Consider the following 17,132-nt stretch of genomic DNA (forward strand, 5'->3'; position numbering starts at 1 on the left):
AATGGCAAGGATCGCCGACAAGAAAGGCCGAAGCTTTTACAATAATAGCAGGGCCGATAGCGTCGATAAGGGCAACCGGGAGGCGGGTTGTTTGCGTAATTTCAGGTGCACACTGACGGCGGTCTCAAAGACAGCCCGCGAAAGACGTCAGCTGAAGGTGTGTGACTGGTTGTTTCGGGTATGGGAGCAAGGACCAGTTCCAAAAGCTGAATGCGGAGCGGACAGGAAAGAAAAGGCAGTTCGTGGTGTGGTTGAGGCGTAGCTAAAATTGCAAGGGATTGAAGGGAGGCGATAGGCGGGTCTTTGTGGCGTTGGCGGAACCCTTTGTCACGTCTCTCTCTCCGCACTGTTTCTGGTCGCCTTCTTGAGGGCCTTAAAACAAGCCGGAATCTTGGGAACACGAAACCAGGTCAAATGCCGGATGGATTGCGAGACTAGGCAATGCCAGGGTGTTGCTGCAGACTCCTCAGGATGGACCTTGGGGCCTTGAAGGACGATGGAGCTTCTCCAAAAGTCTCAGCTTGGACCGAAAGAGCAAAAGGACGATCGCTACGTGAGGTGTAACAAAATTTCAACGTGGTGCTCCGTGTCAACTGTGAACAAGCAGAAAACTGTTAAATCCGAAATTTCCACTACCTTGGCAGCCTATACCAAATACAGCTTAGTCTCAGCTCCCCATCTCTACCCACGCGTTTGAGCGCAGTCTGGAAACCTGTACGAAGCACCTCTCTCTTCTTCTTTCACGACAACATCCTCACTGAACTTTCCCGTGAATGGGCTGCCATATACCGGCCAGACCTCTGTCTGAAGAGAGCTACGCTTCATGCTTGTCTCGTGTCCGCCGTGGAGATAGTTTTTGGGTTTGGAAAGAGCGGGGAACCTTCAAGCGCCTAGCGAGAACCCCGAAAGCAAGACGGCACCTACTATGCCCCACGAGCCCGGAAAAGACGCCCAACAAAGGCCATTGGCACTCACACTGCAACAGGGAATGCCTCGCTAAAATCACCAGCGTCTTGCAGTAGCCAGTAGCGCGGATGACCGGCATCAATTGCTACATTACGGTACGGCTGCTGGCATCCTCTGGGCAAGTTTTACTACCTGTGACAAAAGAGAAGCAACAAGGTTCGACGGCCGAGCAGGTACGGAGCCCGCAGTGCCATTATCCGCAGGCAACGATGGCATTCCAAAAGATTCGAGGCATAAAAGGACATGTGCATCCATCGAGATCAATATTTGGCCGTCAGTTCTATTTTCAGCGCTTCTATACCCCTCCGTGGACCCTGCCATTTACCGAAAGATCAAGTTGCTCTTCCTTGAAGCTGATGGGTTCAGAAACAACGTTCCGCAATATGCTGGATCCCTAGTTAGAGAGAAATTTTCCAGCAGAGGTCCCTCCAGTGTCGGACTTTCTACACATGGTCCCGTTTATGCATGAAACGACTGCCGCTGTGGGGGAGTTTCTGCCCTGTTCGGACCTGGGCTTCCAGATCATCGACGCATGGACCGTCCGTCATTCCACCTCTTATTCCTCCTTGCAAAGTCTGATGTCAAGCGGACCTTTGGAGCATTGGCTTGTTGATGCCCCGCAACTTATCAGCGCTTGCATAAGGTTGATTGCCTACCTGCAGTTGGGGGCAAGCTACCGTATCGCTATTATGTACAGCATGTGACGCTTTTATCGACACAGACGTCAACATTGCATTCATCAGCTAGTGCCGAGTCGGGGAGCAAGTCGTTCTTCAGACCCCGCTGGCCCAGTATTGTAATCTTGGGAGCGGCTGGGTATCCCTAATAGAAAGTTCTGAGGCGGAAAAGATCTCAACCAGACACTCTCGGACCGCCTCTACCTAACGTGAACGGTCAATCAGCGGCCCCCTTCTTTCAGAAACACATCCCTTCTCTCTTCACCCTCAGCACTGAATGGCATTGTCTGACAAGTGTCACGTCATCCGAGGCTGATGTGTGACAACTGTAAAGCGCTTCAGGATCCCACCAGTCCGCTAAAAAAACACGGGTTTTGCAGGGAAGAGCCAGCGGGCTAGCTTCACCAATTGTGTGTCATCACAACTGAATTGAGCTAGGCTCACTGGCACGCGACGCGAGATCTGACTTTGGGCGTATCAACACCCGCATCTCGTCATCTTGGATCCTAGCCTATCATGACGCCGAATGGTTCCCTGTTGTGAGGAACCAGCTAGCGGACCTCCACCCGGACGAGTCAGGGTCCCCTGTTGACTCGTAAACGAGAGGCAGGCCCTTCCATGTCGTTTGGGGACCACTCGGCTGTCTAGATTCTCTGACGAGCTCCTTCTCGACTCCGCCCTGGCCGCGCGATCGGCCTTACGCAACCGAACAACAAACAAACGACGTTCCCGTTCGGGGTTTGCAAACTTGTTTTTCGATTTGGTTTCTGAGCAGACTGTTGGCTTAGCCGCATGTGCCATGCGAGCGGTGACTGCTTGAGTTCAGCAATAGTAGTTGTCCAATGCGTGGCTAGCGAGTCATCCGGGATGGCATATCAAGCCCACTCCATCCACCTGGATACTTTGTCGTCCGATTGACCAGCCATTTACGTACATCCTGGTCTTGGGCTTCCAGCTTTACCATCGCGTTTCATGCTCTGCAAGGTCGCTAACGCAGCTGACCCATGCCTACTCGCTCGGTTTGGCCTCTTTCCCACACACGCACGCGTCCCGCTGGTGGCCCTTTTCAGCTTCTCAAAGCTTGCTTTCTTGACCGATACCCAGCCTTTTTACGTCTTCTGCTACATGCATGGAGACACAAAGTCGGCTGGGCGCACTAACAATGTTGCACTCAAGCTGCTCATTGTTTTGCCAGCTCCCAACTGAGTTTTCCTAAACTACAAGAGCCCTCCAGGGATCAATGGACTAGGATGACGGCTGTTACTTCAACGGGTCGCCTTTCCGCCGAAAAGGGCAGTTCAATGAACTTACGAGGTCAGAGAATTACAGGGTCCTGTCCCATCCCGTGGCCGTTGCTGGATCAGGGATGCGCGGTTCGCTGGGAATAACCTGGTCATTCAAGTAGAGTTCTACGCCGGCAAATGCGATCGTCAGAAACCAGAGCGCTCTTTTGTGCCAACATCACAGCCAGTATTGTGACATGACCGGACTCTATTTCCATCGCTCTTGTTGCGAGGTTTCCATTTCAAACGCTCAACGGCCTCGTCCCGTGCCTTGGGGTTCATCTATTCCAGCGTTGCTGTTGGCTGGGTTCGAGAAGAAAGCCATCAATGCCGCTGTCAACCCAACACGTCTGCAAAAGGAGAAGATTTTGCGCCCGACTGCTGCCATGTTGATGCCGGCTTCCACAACGCCCATCCCATCGAGACTGTTGAAAGTAGACAATTGTAGCACCACGTCTTGTTGAGCAGTGGCTGAGCAACAATACCGCCTTCATAATGTAGCAATGTGGTTACAACGCCTGTAGCTGACCGCAGAATGATTTGTGTGCAAAAGAATGCAGGAGTGGTATGGTCGTACGGACAGTCCAGCAATGGAATTCGCTCTAGGCCGTGAATTTGACGCACCGGGAGCGCCCAGGGCCGTTTAGACGCCGTGAGTGGATGTTGCCCAGTGCTTTTGCTTGCGCTCCAGACTTCCCTTCACGGTCCCGGCTGGGATTCCCCCTCTGCGAAAAACATCGGCTTCTTGAGGCCCTCATGACAGGATCACCAGAACGGCGGACATCGGAGTGGCTTGCCCTCGACAGGCGCAGCTTGAACGCACCCCTCCCTACTCAAGACCCCGCCAGGTCACCACGGCTGCCGATATATTGCAAGCAAAGGTTGCGGAAAACGTGTCTGACGGTTATGATTGATACTTCAATACGGGACAGACTCAATTCGAAGGCTGGCTTTTTCATTTGCAAGTGACTGCATCGCTGCCCCATCGGGCTGATGGGCCACTGAGAGATCAACAAGCTAGTTAAAAACCAAACCCACACGGGCCAAGACCACCGCACCAGCCTTACCCATGGGCCCTGCCGGTTGTTACCCATAAACGCCAGTGAACGCCCTCGCACGCCTGGAAAGTCCTTGCACGCCCCTCCACCCGCTAAAACTGGCTTACCAGCTGAGATTCCTCAAATCCTCCTCTCCTTCAATCGCACCTCGTCCCTTCACACCTCCCACCACGCCTCATTCTTCGTCCCTCTAGTCTCTTTTCTTTTGTGCTTTTGTTCGTGTCTTGCGTCTCCTGTGTCTAAGCTATTGCTCCTGCAACGTCTTAATCAACCGGTATCAGCCTCCCTTTGCATCCTGGCCCGGCCCATTCCAAACCAGTCGCGTGTGTCCTCGCCAATTTCCTGGCCCGCGTATATCGGAGACCCATATCCCTTGCGTCTACACGTTCTTCTAGAAACAGCCAACCAATCCACGAACGCTCTTCCACCCAGAACTGCCTTCGTCCTTCTCCTCCTACTGCTGATGGTCAACCCGCCATGAGGACGGTTCACTCCAGCGGCCTCCAGAGCGTCTGGGTTGTGGTGCCTCGAGGGCAATGGGCCTCTCAAGCATGATGGAGTCCAGACAAGAGCACGTTGCCACGGTAGGCAGACCCTATGATACAACATATCCCATACCGCTCACGCTTGCTGACCCCTTCATACAGCTCTGTGCTGTCGGCACACTTGGCGTTGCCGCTGCAGGACTGGCACTGGGTACGTCCGAAGGGGATTCATACTTGATTAAGCCGGGCAAGAGGAAGGCTCCCGGCTCCCATGCAGTCATCCACTCTCCAATTCCTCCTGAACAACAACATCCCACGCGTCCTCATACCTCCCAGCCTACTACTTCCCTCCCAGCATTGTCTGAGAGGCTGGAACGTCGACTGTCTACGTCTATCCTGAGGAGGAAGACTGTCCGGGTCCCTACCCCTTCCGCAGCAACAGAAAGTACAGGCACAGACTCTCGGGAGAGCTCGATTAGCAGACATGGGATATTAAGACCCTGGACATCTGAGAGAGAGGCGTCCGCAGACGGGAGGGAACAGAAACCTCCGGGTACTTGGTTGAGACGAATCTCGAGTCTGTCTCGTCATAATCGAGGCAGCCCTACCTCATCTTCCTCAAGACTGGATGATTCCCCGAACCCATCACGTCCTTCTATCAACGACCTTGACCAGCCCAATAAGCTTGTCAAGCGGTCGTCCTCAAAGCAAATGCTTACCAGTGACGGAGCAACTCCGGCCCTTTTGAGACGTCCAGCTACGAGCCACCAAAGATCGGCAACGCTTTCTGGAATACCGTACACCAGACCTCTGACGACGCAATCTACATGTCTCGAGTCCCCAGGTTATATTACTAACGAGCCCACCTGGCGACCTTTCTTCGAGCCGAGCCAGTCGAGGAAAAGGCATTCGTCTGGGATAGCCCGAGAAGCCGGTGCTCGGACTGTTTCAACATCTCAAGGTTGCCCTCCTACCCTTCTTCTGGGAGGAACCGTAGAACCTCGAGATTTAACAGACATGGATGATCGAATGTCACAGCCGTTCGACGCCCAGGCGCCCCCACCAATCCGGCGGCATAAGATCCGCCGGACGTTTGGGTCTGTGCGAAAAGACATTCCAGCACGCCACTTCACCGACCCAATCGTCAGGCTCAACAAAGATGAAGCCTACGGCAGCATTGTTCCCTCAGCTGCTTTCTCCAATCTGTCGCCAATGTCGAATGTTTCCACTTTTGAAGTTGACTTGCCTCACGGTACCCCAGTCTTCACTTCGAGCCCTCCATCCTATGGCCCCCCTCAAAACCGTTTTACTATAACCAAACGTATTTCCGTCGCTCCTTCGGATCCAACCACAGCCAGCTCGGACAATGATACACGAGTGTTTACTGATGACGACTCAATGGACTTCCAAAGCGACACTGCATACGACTCACTGGCTACTCGAGCAACAGCCAGCAGCCATTCAGGTTTCCGTCAACCGAAAATAGAAACCATTTTTGATGAGAGCTCGGTTCACCAGCCGGCAGCGGAGTCATCCGCCCTTGAGGATTTAATGCAACGGGCCACGTTAGATGATGCAAGGTCCATCCGACGGGAGTCGAGCTATGGGCAATCTGCCAGCATCGGCATCGGCATCAGTGGGCTTGAAGAAGCCAACGGCGAAATACAAAATCTCAGTCCAGACCAAGCAACCACTCCAGTCAAAAGCCCCATAGTAGATGTGGACGATTTCGTTTTAACGCCTGTTCCGAAAAGACAATATCGTCAAGCTATCGTATTGAGCTCTTCTCCTTCGACGCAGCTCTTTCCACCACCTCGGGACGTGGAACCGGAACTTCCCCCTATGATGGATGTCGATGATGAAGACGACATCGACTGGTCTCCCAAATCTGCAAATGATACAAACCGGACGACAGTGATGGAGATGCCGTCAAGTCCAATCCAAACTCGATTCGAGCAGTTGTCGGAAGATGATTTTGATGAACAACAATCGACAAAGAAATCTTCCATTTTCGACTGGTCGGAATACTCAAAATTCGGCAGTGACCAGTCAAATGGAATCAGCCCTCGACCACAAACCGTGCACGGTAAGCAGGGGAGTCATGTTGGCAGGAGCCGGCCTTCTGGACGGAAAGGCAACGCAGCCATGCACCTTCGCAGTCAGAGCGTCCCAGTCGTCAACCGTGACAGTGTCGCGGAAACCGACACACCATCGTCGGCCACTAAGTTTGGTACGTGGGCTCTGGGCAGCAAGCCTGTCAGCGAAGAATGGAGCGATGACTTTGAGTTTGATGACGGTGATGTGGTTGAGGAAGCCCCGGGAACGGCAGAGGAGAGCAAAGCCACGAACCGGGAGTCGATCCGGAGCGTCAAGGTTCCACAATCTATCATGGATCGGCAGCAAAGCGTCCATGTACAATTTGGCCAAGTTCGAGACTTCATGCTGCTAGTTGAAGAGCTGAAGAGACTGCGCCTTCGCGGTGCCACCCTAGGGCTGCTGGAAAGCCATTCGCGACAGCTGTGGGAGGATGCAGGAAGCATCATTGATTTGGCCACAGTGAATGAGGATGATGATGCTCTCCCGCGGGCACCTTCACCGGTGTCATCAGATATATTTGGAGACGAAACTCCTCCACCCAAACGGACTTTCGAGGAGGAAGAGGGACGGATAGCGAGCCGGAGATCCATCTCGAGCCCAGCCACACCTCCGCATGGGCGCCCACGCGGCGAAAGCGTCCAGGCGAAGAATTTTCTGCAGGCTATCCACCAGAATAGAAGAGAAGTCGAAACCTCACCTGCCGCAGGATCTCTTCGTGGTCGTGGCCGTGATCGTGATAAGCTTCCCTTTGACACGCAGGACTTGAGGGACCTGGTGGTGAGGGCAGGCGTGATCACGAGGGCACTGAAAGAGATTGTGCGGAAAGCAGAAGGCGTGTCGCTGAGCCCCGAACGGCCAGCGCAGAAGTTCCAGGAGCCGGTATTCCGGCAGATATTTGAACCACCAAACTCGTCACCCAGTCCAGAATCGAGGAAGCCCGGCCTCCCGAAGAGCAGAAGCGCAAACAGCTACCTCGACACACTGGACGCATCGGGAGATTGCGAGATTCAACAGCCATTGAAATTCACCACGGTTGTGGAAGCTAACTGAAGTTAGGAAACGAAATCAGGTTTCCTAAGTTTCCTTGTGCAGCATTTGTACAGTACGACGGCACGGCGTTTATGATCAAGCTCGGTCTATTGGATTGGATGCATGGAAACGGCGCATATGTCGTTATCAGCATTCGGGTTGGGGCATTGGAAACCAAAAAAGCAAAAGTAGGACGGGCCACGGCAAAGGACAAGAGCAAGACCGAGGGTTTTTGTAATAACTGGAAGGAGGGGAACGTGCACTGCACGAACTTGGGCATTGACATTGTGATGGATACGCATTGTTGACGGCTTGTTTTTTCTTCTCACGATTCTCATGGTGGAGTTTGACTTATCACAGCGATCTCCTATGCAAAAGTCCTGTGGGGAGTCAGCTGGCCCATATTCCAGTTCTCCGTTTCCATGCACAAAGCATTGAATGCAACCAGAAAAAAAGCAAAACAAAGACACGAACAGCAAAGAGGCAACGAGCAAAGCAATGATGGTTAGTAGTGGGTCGTTTGTTTAGGTCTTGGGATGGCCGAATTGGACAACTTTGCTTGTTCGTCAGCGTATATCATCTTCCATTGTAAGGTAGCATCCTTGGGGGCCACACAATAGGGAGTAAAACGAGCGTGGACAGCTGTATATCACTCTACGAAGTAAACTCCGTAATTATATTCCTAGGCGAAAGGGGGAAGTCGAGGGTCGGTGCCGTAATAGTGAATAGTGCCGAGATTTCACTCTCCAACTTTGGAGCTCCAAAAGGCTTGGCATGGCAGAAGGTCTCAACCTCAACCCTCACCCACCACAAGGACCTCGATCGCGTTCCAGCTCCCCCATTGAACCCACATCCATCTTCCGCTCCAGTCTCTCTGCTCTCGTTGACGTTGAGAGACACCGAGACGATACCCGGAGCAGCTCTATCACTGTCGGACTGACCTCTCCCACGATTGCCGTGTCCTGCTGCGACCTCTCGGCACCTCTCTCCTCGACCACGCCAGCTCTCAGCCTGCGACTACATCACTCAACGACCTAAGGGAAACATGTTGCATCGCTTACCCTCCCGCCTGGCGCGCCCCTCGGCGTCGCTTCTGTCCTCCACCGCCTCCTCGTCGTCCCGCTTCGCCCTCACCCGCCCCTCGATCCGCACTGCGACCACCGCTCATAATGAGCACCGCGGGCAAGACGCCCACGCCGGCCACCACGGAGACGCACATGGCCACGACGACCACTTCGATCCTCCGGGAGGGTGGCTGTGGGGCCAAAGACCGGGCGAGAAATACGAAAAGGAAGGATGGGAGGGCCTCGCCTGGGTGTTCGTGGCGAGCTGGATCGTGGCGGTCGCTGCCTATACTATGAAGGAGGACACTTCGTATGTTTTGCCCTTTCCAAGAATGCTGAATTCTTCGGTTTTGCCCTCTATCTTTTCTTCTATCTTGGACATGGAAGCGGTCCAGAGTGAAGGAGTGCGGAATGAAGATTGGCAGTTCGCAGGTCCGAGGACAAGAAGCTCTTTTGTCTCTGTTCCTCCTTTCTCGCTCATTATTTGCACATAATTCTCTCTTCATCACAATGGAGAATCCGACCTGCTGACGTGGCCGTTCCAGGATACAAACCTGGGCTCTGGAAGAGGCGCGACGAAGACTGGAAAAAGAAGGGTTCTATGACGACAAATAAACCAGCGGGCCTAGAGCTCCTGCTTTTGTTGCTGAATTGTGGGATCGTTCAGTCATGAATGGGTTTACGTCGCGCTTGGAAGGCTTGTCCAAATCCGCGATCATGGCGTTTTATGGAGTCCTTTTGCCTTTCACGGAGAGATGTGGCTCGATAGAAGCAGGCCGGCCTCTCCTCGCAGCCCAAGCAAGCTTGGCTTCAGGTCATCAAATGAGCAAACGGATGGGAGAGGGAAGGGAAGAGGGGAGCAAGAAGCAGCATCAAAGTTGCAGGCTTTGAGGGTGGCTCGTTGACATGTTGTGGCCTGCTCTAGATACCTACTCTCAACATGCTTCTTGCATGGACTCTACTATGGCTAGAACTCCTTATCTCTGTCGGAGGATCTTGAACTTTGATGGGCCACCCTAGAAGGGGCGGGCAAGAAGGGAACAGTTGAGACTTTAGACCAAAACATATACTGCAAATTGCCATGACTGTACAAATGATCAGGATGTAATACTACTATTAAGTGGTGACCCCGGACCGCGAAAGGACTTGTGGATTGCAGCAAAACAGACCAGAACGGAGCGCCAGTGGTATTATTATTAAATATTATTATTACCAATTGATTTGGCCTCCCGTATTGGGCCGACATGGAAGCTGCGCACATTAATTAATGCCTCCTCCGGTGAATGTACATAGCTCACTCATTAGCATTGACCATTGACTGACCTTTCCTGTACGTGACTGACTGATGTGGCTCTCGAGCTATTACTTGAGACACGGTAAGTCAAGACGTCGAGCAGCGATTGTCAATGGTGGGTGATGATGATCATGATAACAACAACATCAACAATAATGATCTATCCTTCAATATATATAGTTATGTCGTTTGCTTTTTTCGTTCCTCCTTCTACCTCTCCGAAACCCACCACTATTTCGTGATAAAGAGTAATTAATATCTCCTTCCTTGGGCTGGGCATGGATCGTTCCTCACGTGGCTCGCCAATCATTGTAACCGCTATAGCATTGATTCTACCCATGCTCTCTATTCTTTTTGTGGGCATTCTATCAAGAAGGGGGCATGTTGAGTAGTGGTGGTGGAAACGGTGCTGTTCATCCAAATAGCGTTCCTTTGCCCCATTCATAGATACGTAGCTTCATTCATTCTATATATCTCATGTGATATGATTTTCCCCTGTCCGCAGCTGTGATCATTATATGCAACATGTGTCCTCTTCCACGTAACCATGTGTTGTTGGCCTGGGGTGTCTATTTCCTTGACATTCAGAGCGTTTCCTCGAACGAATCCATGATACCATGCTGTTGCACGCTTTTGTCATTGTACAAATGGAAGCGGAGTATGGTTCCTTGCATGTAAGCCATGTCCGTACAGAATTCTAGTCGTTTCAGAATATATGTCGATAATGTGTGAGTGTCGCTGGCAAAACACCCCCTATAGTGTTCAGATGCTAGGTGAGAAAGAATAAACAATGGAGTGGTGTCCGCGTCCGCCAGAAAGGCTGCAGGTCGTCCTGTACACCTTAAAAGCACTGGCGATGCATGGTTCAACAATTTGATGCTGAACTGCTGATTTTGAGCTTGGTGGGTGGGAAAACAGTTGTCGACTTGTTCGTTCCATTTGCGGATTGTAATTTTCTTCTCCGCCAGTTCCAGTTCCTTCCCTCCCCAAGGTCATGATAAGGTCCTCGGTCACTTGAGAAAGACGTCGACGCCGACCTCGTTGCTCCATCCGGGCTCCAGTTCCATCTCCTCCCAGGCCGAGGCCACGTCGATCTCGAGAACACCACTTCCTTTAGGTCCATGTTCTGCATTAAATCCAATGACATGTTGTGGCACAGCTTTTCCTTGGATGATGACCATAATATCTTCCACTTTGCGCTGCTGAAACTGGACGTCTGAAATCCAGATGCCGAGTATGCCGAAGGCCTTCAATTGAACATGTATCTTGAGTCGTTGAGGAACAGATTCAGAACCTACTTCAGTATGGTTGAAGCTCGATTCCACAATCGCACATGCGCCGGTGAATTTACCAAGGAGACCCAGCACAGCGATGTCAACTTCCAAGTTCGAGACTGGGAGGTGGAATGTGTGCACAGGGAGGGACGTCCAAACATCGTACCCTCGTGGCGGGAGCGTGCATTGAAGCAAGCTATCTGCTCGGATCGGATCGGATGGGTGGATTGGAGATGTGATACGTTTCGACATATGCGAGCGGACAATCCACTTCCGACTTGAAACTTGGGTTGCTCCGTCCGTCGAGGCCGGTGCATTAACGCCAGGAAATTTTGTGATTGGCATGATGAAGCTGATCTCTGATTCAGCGATATTAAACACCCCAAGCATCCCCGACCCAACATCTGACTTCCCATCGTAGACGCCAATCTTTAGAACCCCTTTCTCGTCGTACTTGTCATAGACGCCCATGGTCTTGCCAACACAACTGGGACGCAGGATGACGGTCTGCCCTCTCGGATTCAGAGCTATCATCTGATGGATCAAGTCCACGTCGTGCTCTCCGGGGGTATCCGTAATATAGATAGGTCCACCGGACACACAACGTGCCGCAGCGTGGAATCCGCTGTACGGGTGACTTGATTGGAACATGTCCCAGTCAGGAAGTATGTTTAGGTGTTGGGTGAACAACGCGTTGTGCGCATTGACGAAGACGTGCCAGGCATGAGAAGTCGGAACATCAGGAAAGAAATCATCACTGTTGCGGAGGAGAATTCTCGGCGTCGTCGTGGGCAGGAAGCTGTGGAAGAGGATTTGTGGAATCATCGACATGCACGAGATGGCCTTTCCAGAGAGATGGCGTAGATGTGCCTGCGTCCACGCGGATTGATAGGTATTGGTAAATGACCGCCGGTCAGACGTGTTCGCCAGGAGATCAAGCGAAAATTGGACATCAGTCTTGACGCCAGTCACGCCCGCATTCGACAGGAAGCGGTAGAAGTCGTCGTACATTCTATGGATATCGTCCGGGTGGATAGTGAGCTTTCGTCCAGCCATGGGTGTTCCATCACGGAATGTGACCTCGAGTGTTTTGTACTTCTTCGCAATATCGCCCTCTGGGGAGATGCCGCCCCAGTACCCCATCAAGGCGTGCCAAACAGCAACGTCACGTATCTTGGGGTGAGCCTCTTTGATCTTGTCTATTGAAGCCTTAAGTCCGTCAGGGAACCCCAGAGGGTTGGCTTCGAAATCTTTCCACCCACGATGGAATTGGTTCGTGGCTCCTTGTGTGCCGTCAAGAGACTGCCAATTGTCGTCAATGATCAAGGTCGAGATATAAATCTGATGTTTTGCGAGTGAATCCAACCCTGCCATGATCTTCTCGGCATTGAGGTCTTGCCCGAGAGAATTCCATGTGCAGTAAGCCAGGCTGTCATACCAACTTGCCAACCACTGTGGATTGAGCGTGGGTAGATCGGACGAGGGCTTGCCGTGGTTGATCAAAACGGTGTCCGAGTCAAGGGATTCCGACCTGATGCTCTTCGGTAGCTGCTCTAGACGTTCGAGGTTTTGCTGGTAGGCCGCGGACTGTCGGACCAGCTTTCGCATCTCGTACATAACGGCAGCATTTGCGATTTCGAACTTCCAAGCCGAAGCAGCCAAGACCTTGAACTTGCGATCCCGCGCAGAGTCGTTTCTGGCCTGAACCACAATCTCGCCTTCGTGCGTTGACCCGAACTGAGTGAGGACGTCGTCAATTCCGTTAATGGCCAGGACCACAACATGTAGGCCATCAGATCTGAGAAAAGATAGTAATATTGCTGGTTCCGATAACTGCAGCTGATGCTCGCCATGTCGAGGGGCAAACCACGGCTCCCATATCCGTACCAACGCAAACCATCGACAAAGTTGAGTCACTCTGCCCAGAACAAGCGATTCGACTTTGGCATTTCCTTGACTTGCGGAAGGGATCGGGTGAGCTGATTCGATAGTGTAGAGACGTGCTTCTGGCGCATCGCTTGGAGTCTTCCTGAGGGTCCAGCCTTCACAGACTTCAACTGGTGATGCGCCCAGGAAATTGGGGTCGACGGGGGGTTGGAGGACAAGTTCACCATCGCGGATACCAAAGTTGTGATAGACCCAGGACCATTCCGAATTGGGGTCTACTCGATAGCGGACGGTGAAGGGGACTCTCCGACCCTTGTAAGTTTTGTCGGTCGATATAAACGGGCTTTCGAGGTCTCCAGAAAAGGTGTAGCGGTAATTATCTGTTCGAGTATCGTCATACAGAACCGCAGGCGTGGTGTCGACTAAAGTGAGGTCGAGTGCATGCCATGGAGCCTTGGTCCCAGAGTAGCTTGCGTGATCGTACCATATCGAGACCTCCCACGGCCTCTCCGGCAAAGATTTCGAGGACTCAAGGACGACTGTAAAGTTGAACTACAGGGAACGTCAATGGGACAAATCGGAAGTGGAGGGACGAATGTGTCAATGAGACGTCATTGTCACACAGCGGATCATGCGACCGTTGAACAATGGCCGTAAGCGCTCCTACAGTGCGAAACGGCCATGCGAGATGGACAGGGAACTTACTTTGTCTCTTGTGGGAGGAACGACCGTGACTTGGGCCAGTGGAGGATAGGTTGCCAATTTGGCGAAAAGGGCCATTTGTGCAGGACGATAGAACTTTATCTGGGTCGGCTTCGGAGGGGGAGGAGAGGCGTGGGAGGGAGAGGAAGGGGGAATGGCGAGATTTGAGAGCGACCTGTGAAGACAAGATGCATAGCAGGACTCGGAAATGATAATCCAGTGTGTCCCAGTGGCGTCTTGGGAGATACAGCGACGAAGAAGCGGCTATGGTCGAGGGGAAAGCGATACAGGGTCGGGGGTTCCAACTGTGATGACCTTGTCGGAAATGGTAGCACCAGAAGAGGGACCAATGATGGCGTAAGCCGTGGATAGCGAGCCGGGTACCCAGAAGTGCGCCACAGAGCTTGATGGGACCCAGAGTTCGGTGCCAAACCGTTGTGGTTGGTTAGACGAGGGGGGCGATACAAGACCCAGCAAGGGGCCGGTGGTGGTCGTCGAAGGTGGTGATGAACTCCCCAGAAAGTCCCATCCCACTATTCAAACGCACCATGACATATTCTCGCAGCTTCTTTTCACGGCTGTCAATTCCGTCCCACAGTGTCGGCAGGGGTATTTGTTTCCTGAGCAGATGGAGCTGGGGATGGGAGAGGGAGGGCCTTTGATTCGAGTCTGAGCGTTGGGGGGTGGATCGTGGATCGTGGGTCGTGGAGTTCTCTCTCCGAAGTGGTCCCTGAGAGGTCTAGAAATTTCTGTTTGTCCTGGGGCGAAGGAAAGGACGTTGGCAGGGTTGTTGAGTTGTTGAGTAAAGATGGTCCAAGATTTTGGAAGATGAACAGCGACTTTTGGGGGAGTCTGTGGGGGTCACGTGTCGTCAGACGCTGCACATGCTGTGGAATCTGTTGGTACGGAGCACACAGCGCCCCAGGTACCTAATTCACCAGTCCTTGTATATCCCTACAGGTACACCCTTGATAAGTGCATTGGGACAAAAGTCAAACCAGCGTTCGCTTCTGTCGTGGTCTGATCTTAGTGACTGCTCTGAATCCATCGCCCCAGCAGGCTCCGGTCGGGTAGCAGTACATGTGCCGTTCTAGCCTGAGAGGACTCGGTTCTACTGTAGCTATCGGAGTGCTTGTACCGGATATCGCCCTATCGAATCAAACTGACTGATGACGACCCGTCCCCCGGTCATCTCGTCTACTAACCCGACGCCTCAGATTCCGTATACATCCATCAATTCGTCGTCTTCAGATGCTGAATCACTGCCAAGATCCACGCCGCTGTCCACGAACCCAGTCTCGGCGCCTTCAGCGCCCACATGGCTAGGTTCGCGTGGTAGGTGGTGTACCAGATATTCCACCGGTGCCCGTCGCTTTTCGCTCATCACTTCCTTCATGTGTTCCTGCACGACCGGCAGTATCTTTGCTGCTTTGGCGATGGTCTCTATCGTGCGGTGATTCAAGGCCTTGATGCTCATGGTCACTGGCTGATAGTACTCTTGCTCCGCTTGCCATTTGCCCTCGACTTCGACTTTTTCAGCAGCGGGTTCACCGCCAGCCATGATCTGCGCACCTTTGCGTTCCACAAGGAACGAACAAATCATCTCCAATCCTCCCGGACGGATTTCCAAGACCGCATATTCTGGAAAGAGCCATCTGTCTGGACAGGCAGACTGAGTTCCAGATGGTACGCTTGTAATCTCCATTACAATGTGCTTGATGAAGGCATCTGGTCGAGCTGGTGGAGGCTGCGGCAGAGAATGATACCCAAAGTAATTTCCCATTGGGCCTCCACGTCCAGGTGGTGGAGGCGCATGTGGAAACGTGTGCATCACTCCAGGTAATGCCCCTGGTCCCGGTGGTGGACCTGCTGGGGGAAGACCAGGAGGAGCAGGGTTCGGATGCTGACGTGGCGGCGGTTGTGGAGGAGTTAACGTCGACGATCGTCCGGAGACTGCCACATGAGAAGGAATCGGTGGATTCGATGGTGGTCCTGGCGGAATGGGACTCGGGACGGCGGGTTTAGACTCGAGAGGCGACTTTGTCGACGTTTCCGCAACTGGTGGCTTTGCAAGTGGCTGCTGGCTTGGTGGCCGCGGTTCGCTTTTCGCAAGGCGCTCGACTTCCTGTCGCCTGATCACTTCATTAAATTCGTCGATATGTGCTTGGAACTCTTTTAACTGCTCATTTGACGCCCTCGAGGTTGCCACAATCTTCATCAATTCCTTCAATTGAGGATCAGATGCTGCCCGCGCGGCCAACATCTGGATGACTGGATCTGTCGTGCTTCCCCTTGCCCCTGGCGGTGGGTTGGGCTTCGACTCCGGACGCGGGGTCAGAGACTGTTCGGGGTGGGATACGACAGGGGGATTTTTCGAGGCAAGCGCGGCGAGACTGGGCTCTGAATCATTTTCGTGTTTGATCTGGATCTGAGGAGGTCCGCCCTGCGAGGGAGACGGAGCTGCTGAGGGCGGGGCATCTTTAATTGGTGCAGGAGGGTGGGAAGTCTGGGGTGCAGCTGGTGTCGCAGGTGATGGTGATACAGACGGTGGTGGGTGCATCGGTTGAGCATGATGGTATGGACTGACAGGGGGATGAGTGGCATATGAGGTCGGCGGCGGCGGCGGCGGCTGAGCAGCCACGTTCTTTATGGTGTGTTGATTTGGATGGCGTTGGTACTGTGGAGGCGCTGTTTGATCACGAACCGTGTAGAAAATCACATCAAAGGTATGAGGTTCGATTGTCATAGTGGCGGCACCAAGCCTTTGCATCGATTTGGCATCGGGGTTGTTGGGAGGAGCTTCGATAATGCCTTTTCTCTTTACGGGCTTGACCCAGTACTTTTCAAAGATGCCATGGTATAGCCACTGCATACGAGAGCGGTGGAGAGACGCAGCAAGGACTGCGCTCTCCGCTATTGACTGGTATTCACGCACGGGCAGGTCCGACGGTTGTTTCTGTTTGGTCGTAGGTAGCGGCTGGTTGGCGACAAGACGCGTCGGCAAGACATCTTCGCCCACAGAAATCGACGGCGAAGAACGCGAGGCCGAGACAGGAGTTTGAACTCGGACAAGACTAGCCCGTTTCTTGTATGGACGCTTCTGGCGAGGCTCTGAGGAGACAGCGGAGGCTTGCCTACGGACAGCAGGAGTGGAAGCGGACGCAGGTGTAGCAGGATGCGCCGGTGAGGATGCTTTTCGCTTCGATGCAGGATCTCGTCTGTCGCGGGCTGGAAGGACCCGTTTCTGAGGCGTTGTCTCGGCCATGATCGCGTCGAGGACGGCCAGGAGCTGGATAAGTCCTGTTACAAGCCTCGA

General features: G+C 53.0%; 4 protein-coding genes across 4 annotated transcripts; 2 read left to right on the forward strand and 2 right to left on the reverse strand.

Moving 5' to 3' along the window:
- Positions 1 to 5,486: 5,486 nt before the first annotated feature.
- Positions 5,487 to 7,616, forward strand: AYL99_10869 (hypothetical protein; the record flags this gene model as incomplete). Its single annotated transcript, XM_018842375.1, has 1 exon — positions 5,487 to 7,616. The coding sequence occupies one exon, from the start codon at positions 5,487 to 5,489 to the stop codon at positions 7,614 to 7,616; it is 2,130 nt and encodes a 709-aa protein (XP_018688536.1).
- A 1,024-nt stretch (positions 7,617 to 8,640) lies between these two features.
- On the forward strand, positions 8,641 to 9,274 carry AYL99_10870 (hypothetical protein; the record flags this gene model as incomplete). The annotated part of the gene is made up of 2 exons (XM_018842376.1): positions 8,641 to 8,969; positions 9,205 to 9,274. 2 exons carry the CDS (start codon positions 8,641 to 8,643, stop codon positions 9,272 to 9,274), a joined length of 399 nt encoding a protein of 132 aa, XP_018688537.1.
- Positions 9,275 to 10,963: 1,689 nt separating this feature from the next.
- AYL99_10871 (hypothetical protein) lies at positions 10,964 to 13,894 on the reverse strand (the record flags this gene model as incomplete). Its single annotated transcript, XM_018842377.1, has 2 exons — positions 10,964 to 13,666; positions 13,820 to 13,894. 2 exons carry the CDS (start codon positions 13,892 to 13,894, stop codon positions 10,964 to 10,966), a joined length of 2,778 nt encoding a protein of 925 aa, XP_018688538.1.
- A 1,135-nt stretch (positions 13,895 to 15,029) lies between these two features.
- Positions 15,030 to 17,081, reverse strand: AYL99_10872 (hypothetical protein; the record flags this gene model as incomplete). Its single annotated transcript, XM_018842378.1, has 1 exon — positions 15,030 to 17,081. The coding sequence occupies one exon, from the start codon at positions 17,079 to 17,081 to the stop codon at positions 15,030 to 15,032; it is 2,052 nt and encodes a 683-aa protein (XP_018688539.1).
- Between the last annotated feature and the right edge of the window lie 51 nt (positions 17,082 to 17,132).

This window comes from Fonsecaea erecta, assembly GCF_001651985.1.
Source record: "Fonsecaea erecta strain CBS 125763 chromosome Unknown Scaff12, whole genome shotgun sequence".
In the NCBI taxonomy this organism is placed as follows: Eukaryota; Fungi; Ascomycota; class Eurotiomycetes; order Chaetothyriales; family Herpotrichiellaceae; genus Fonsecaea; species Fonsecaea erecta.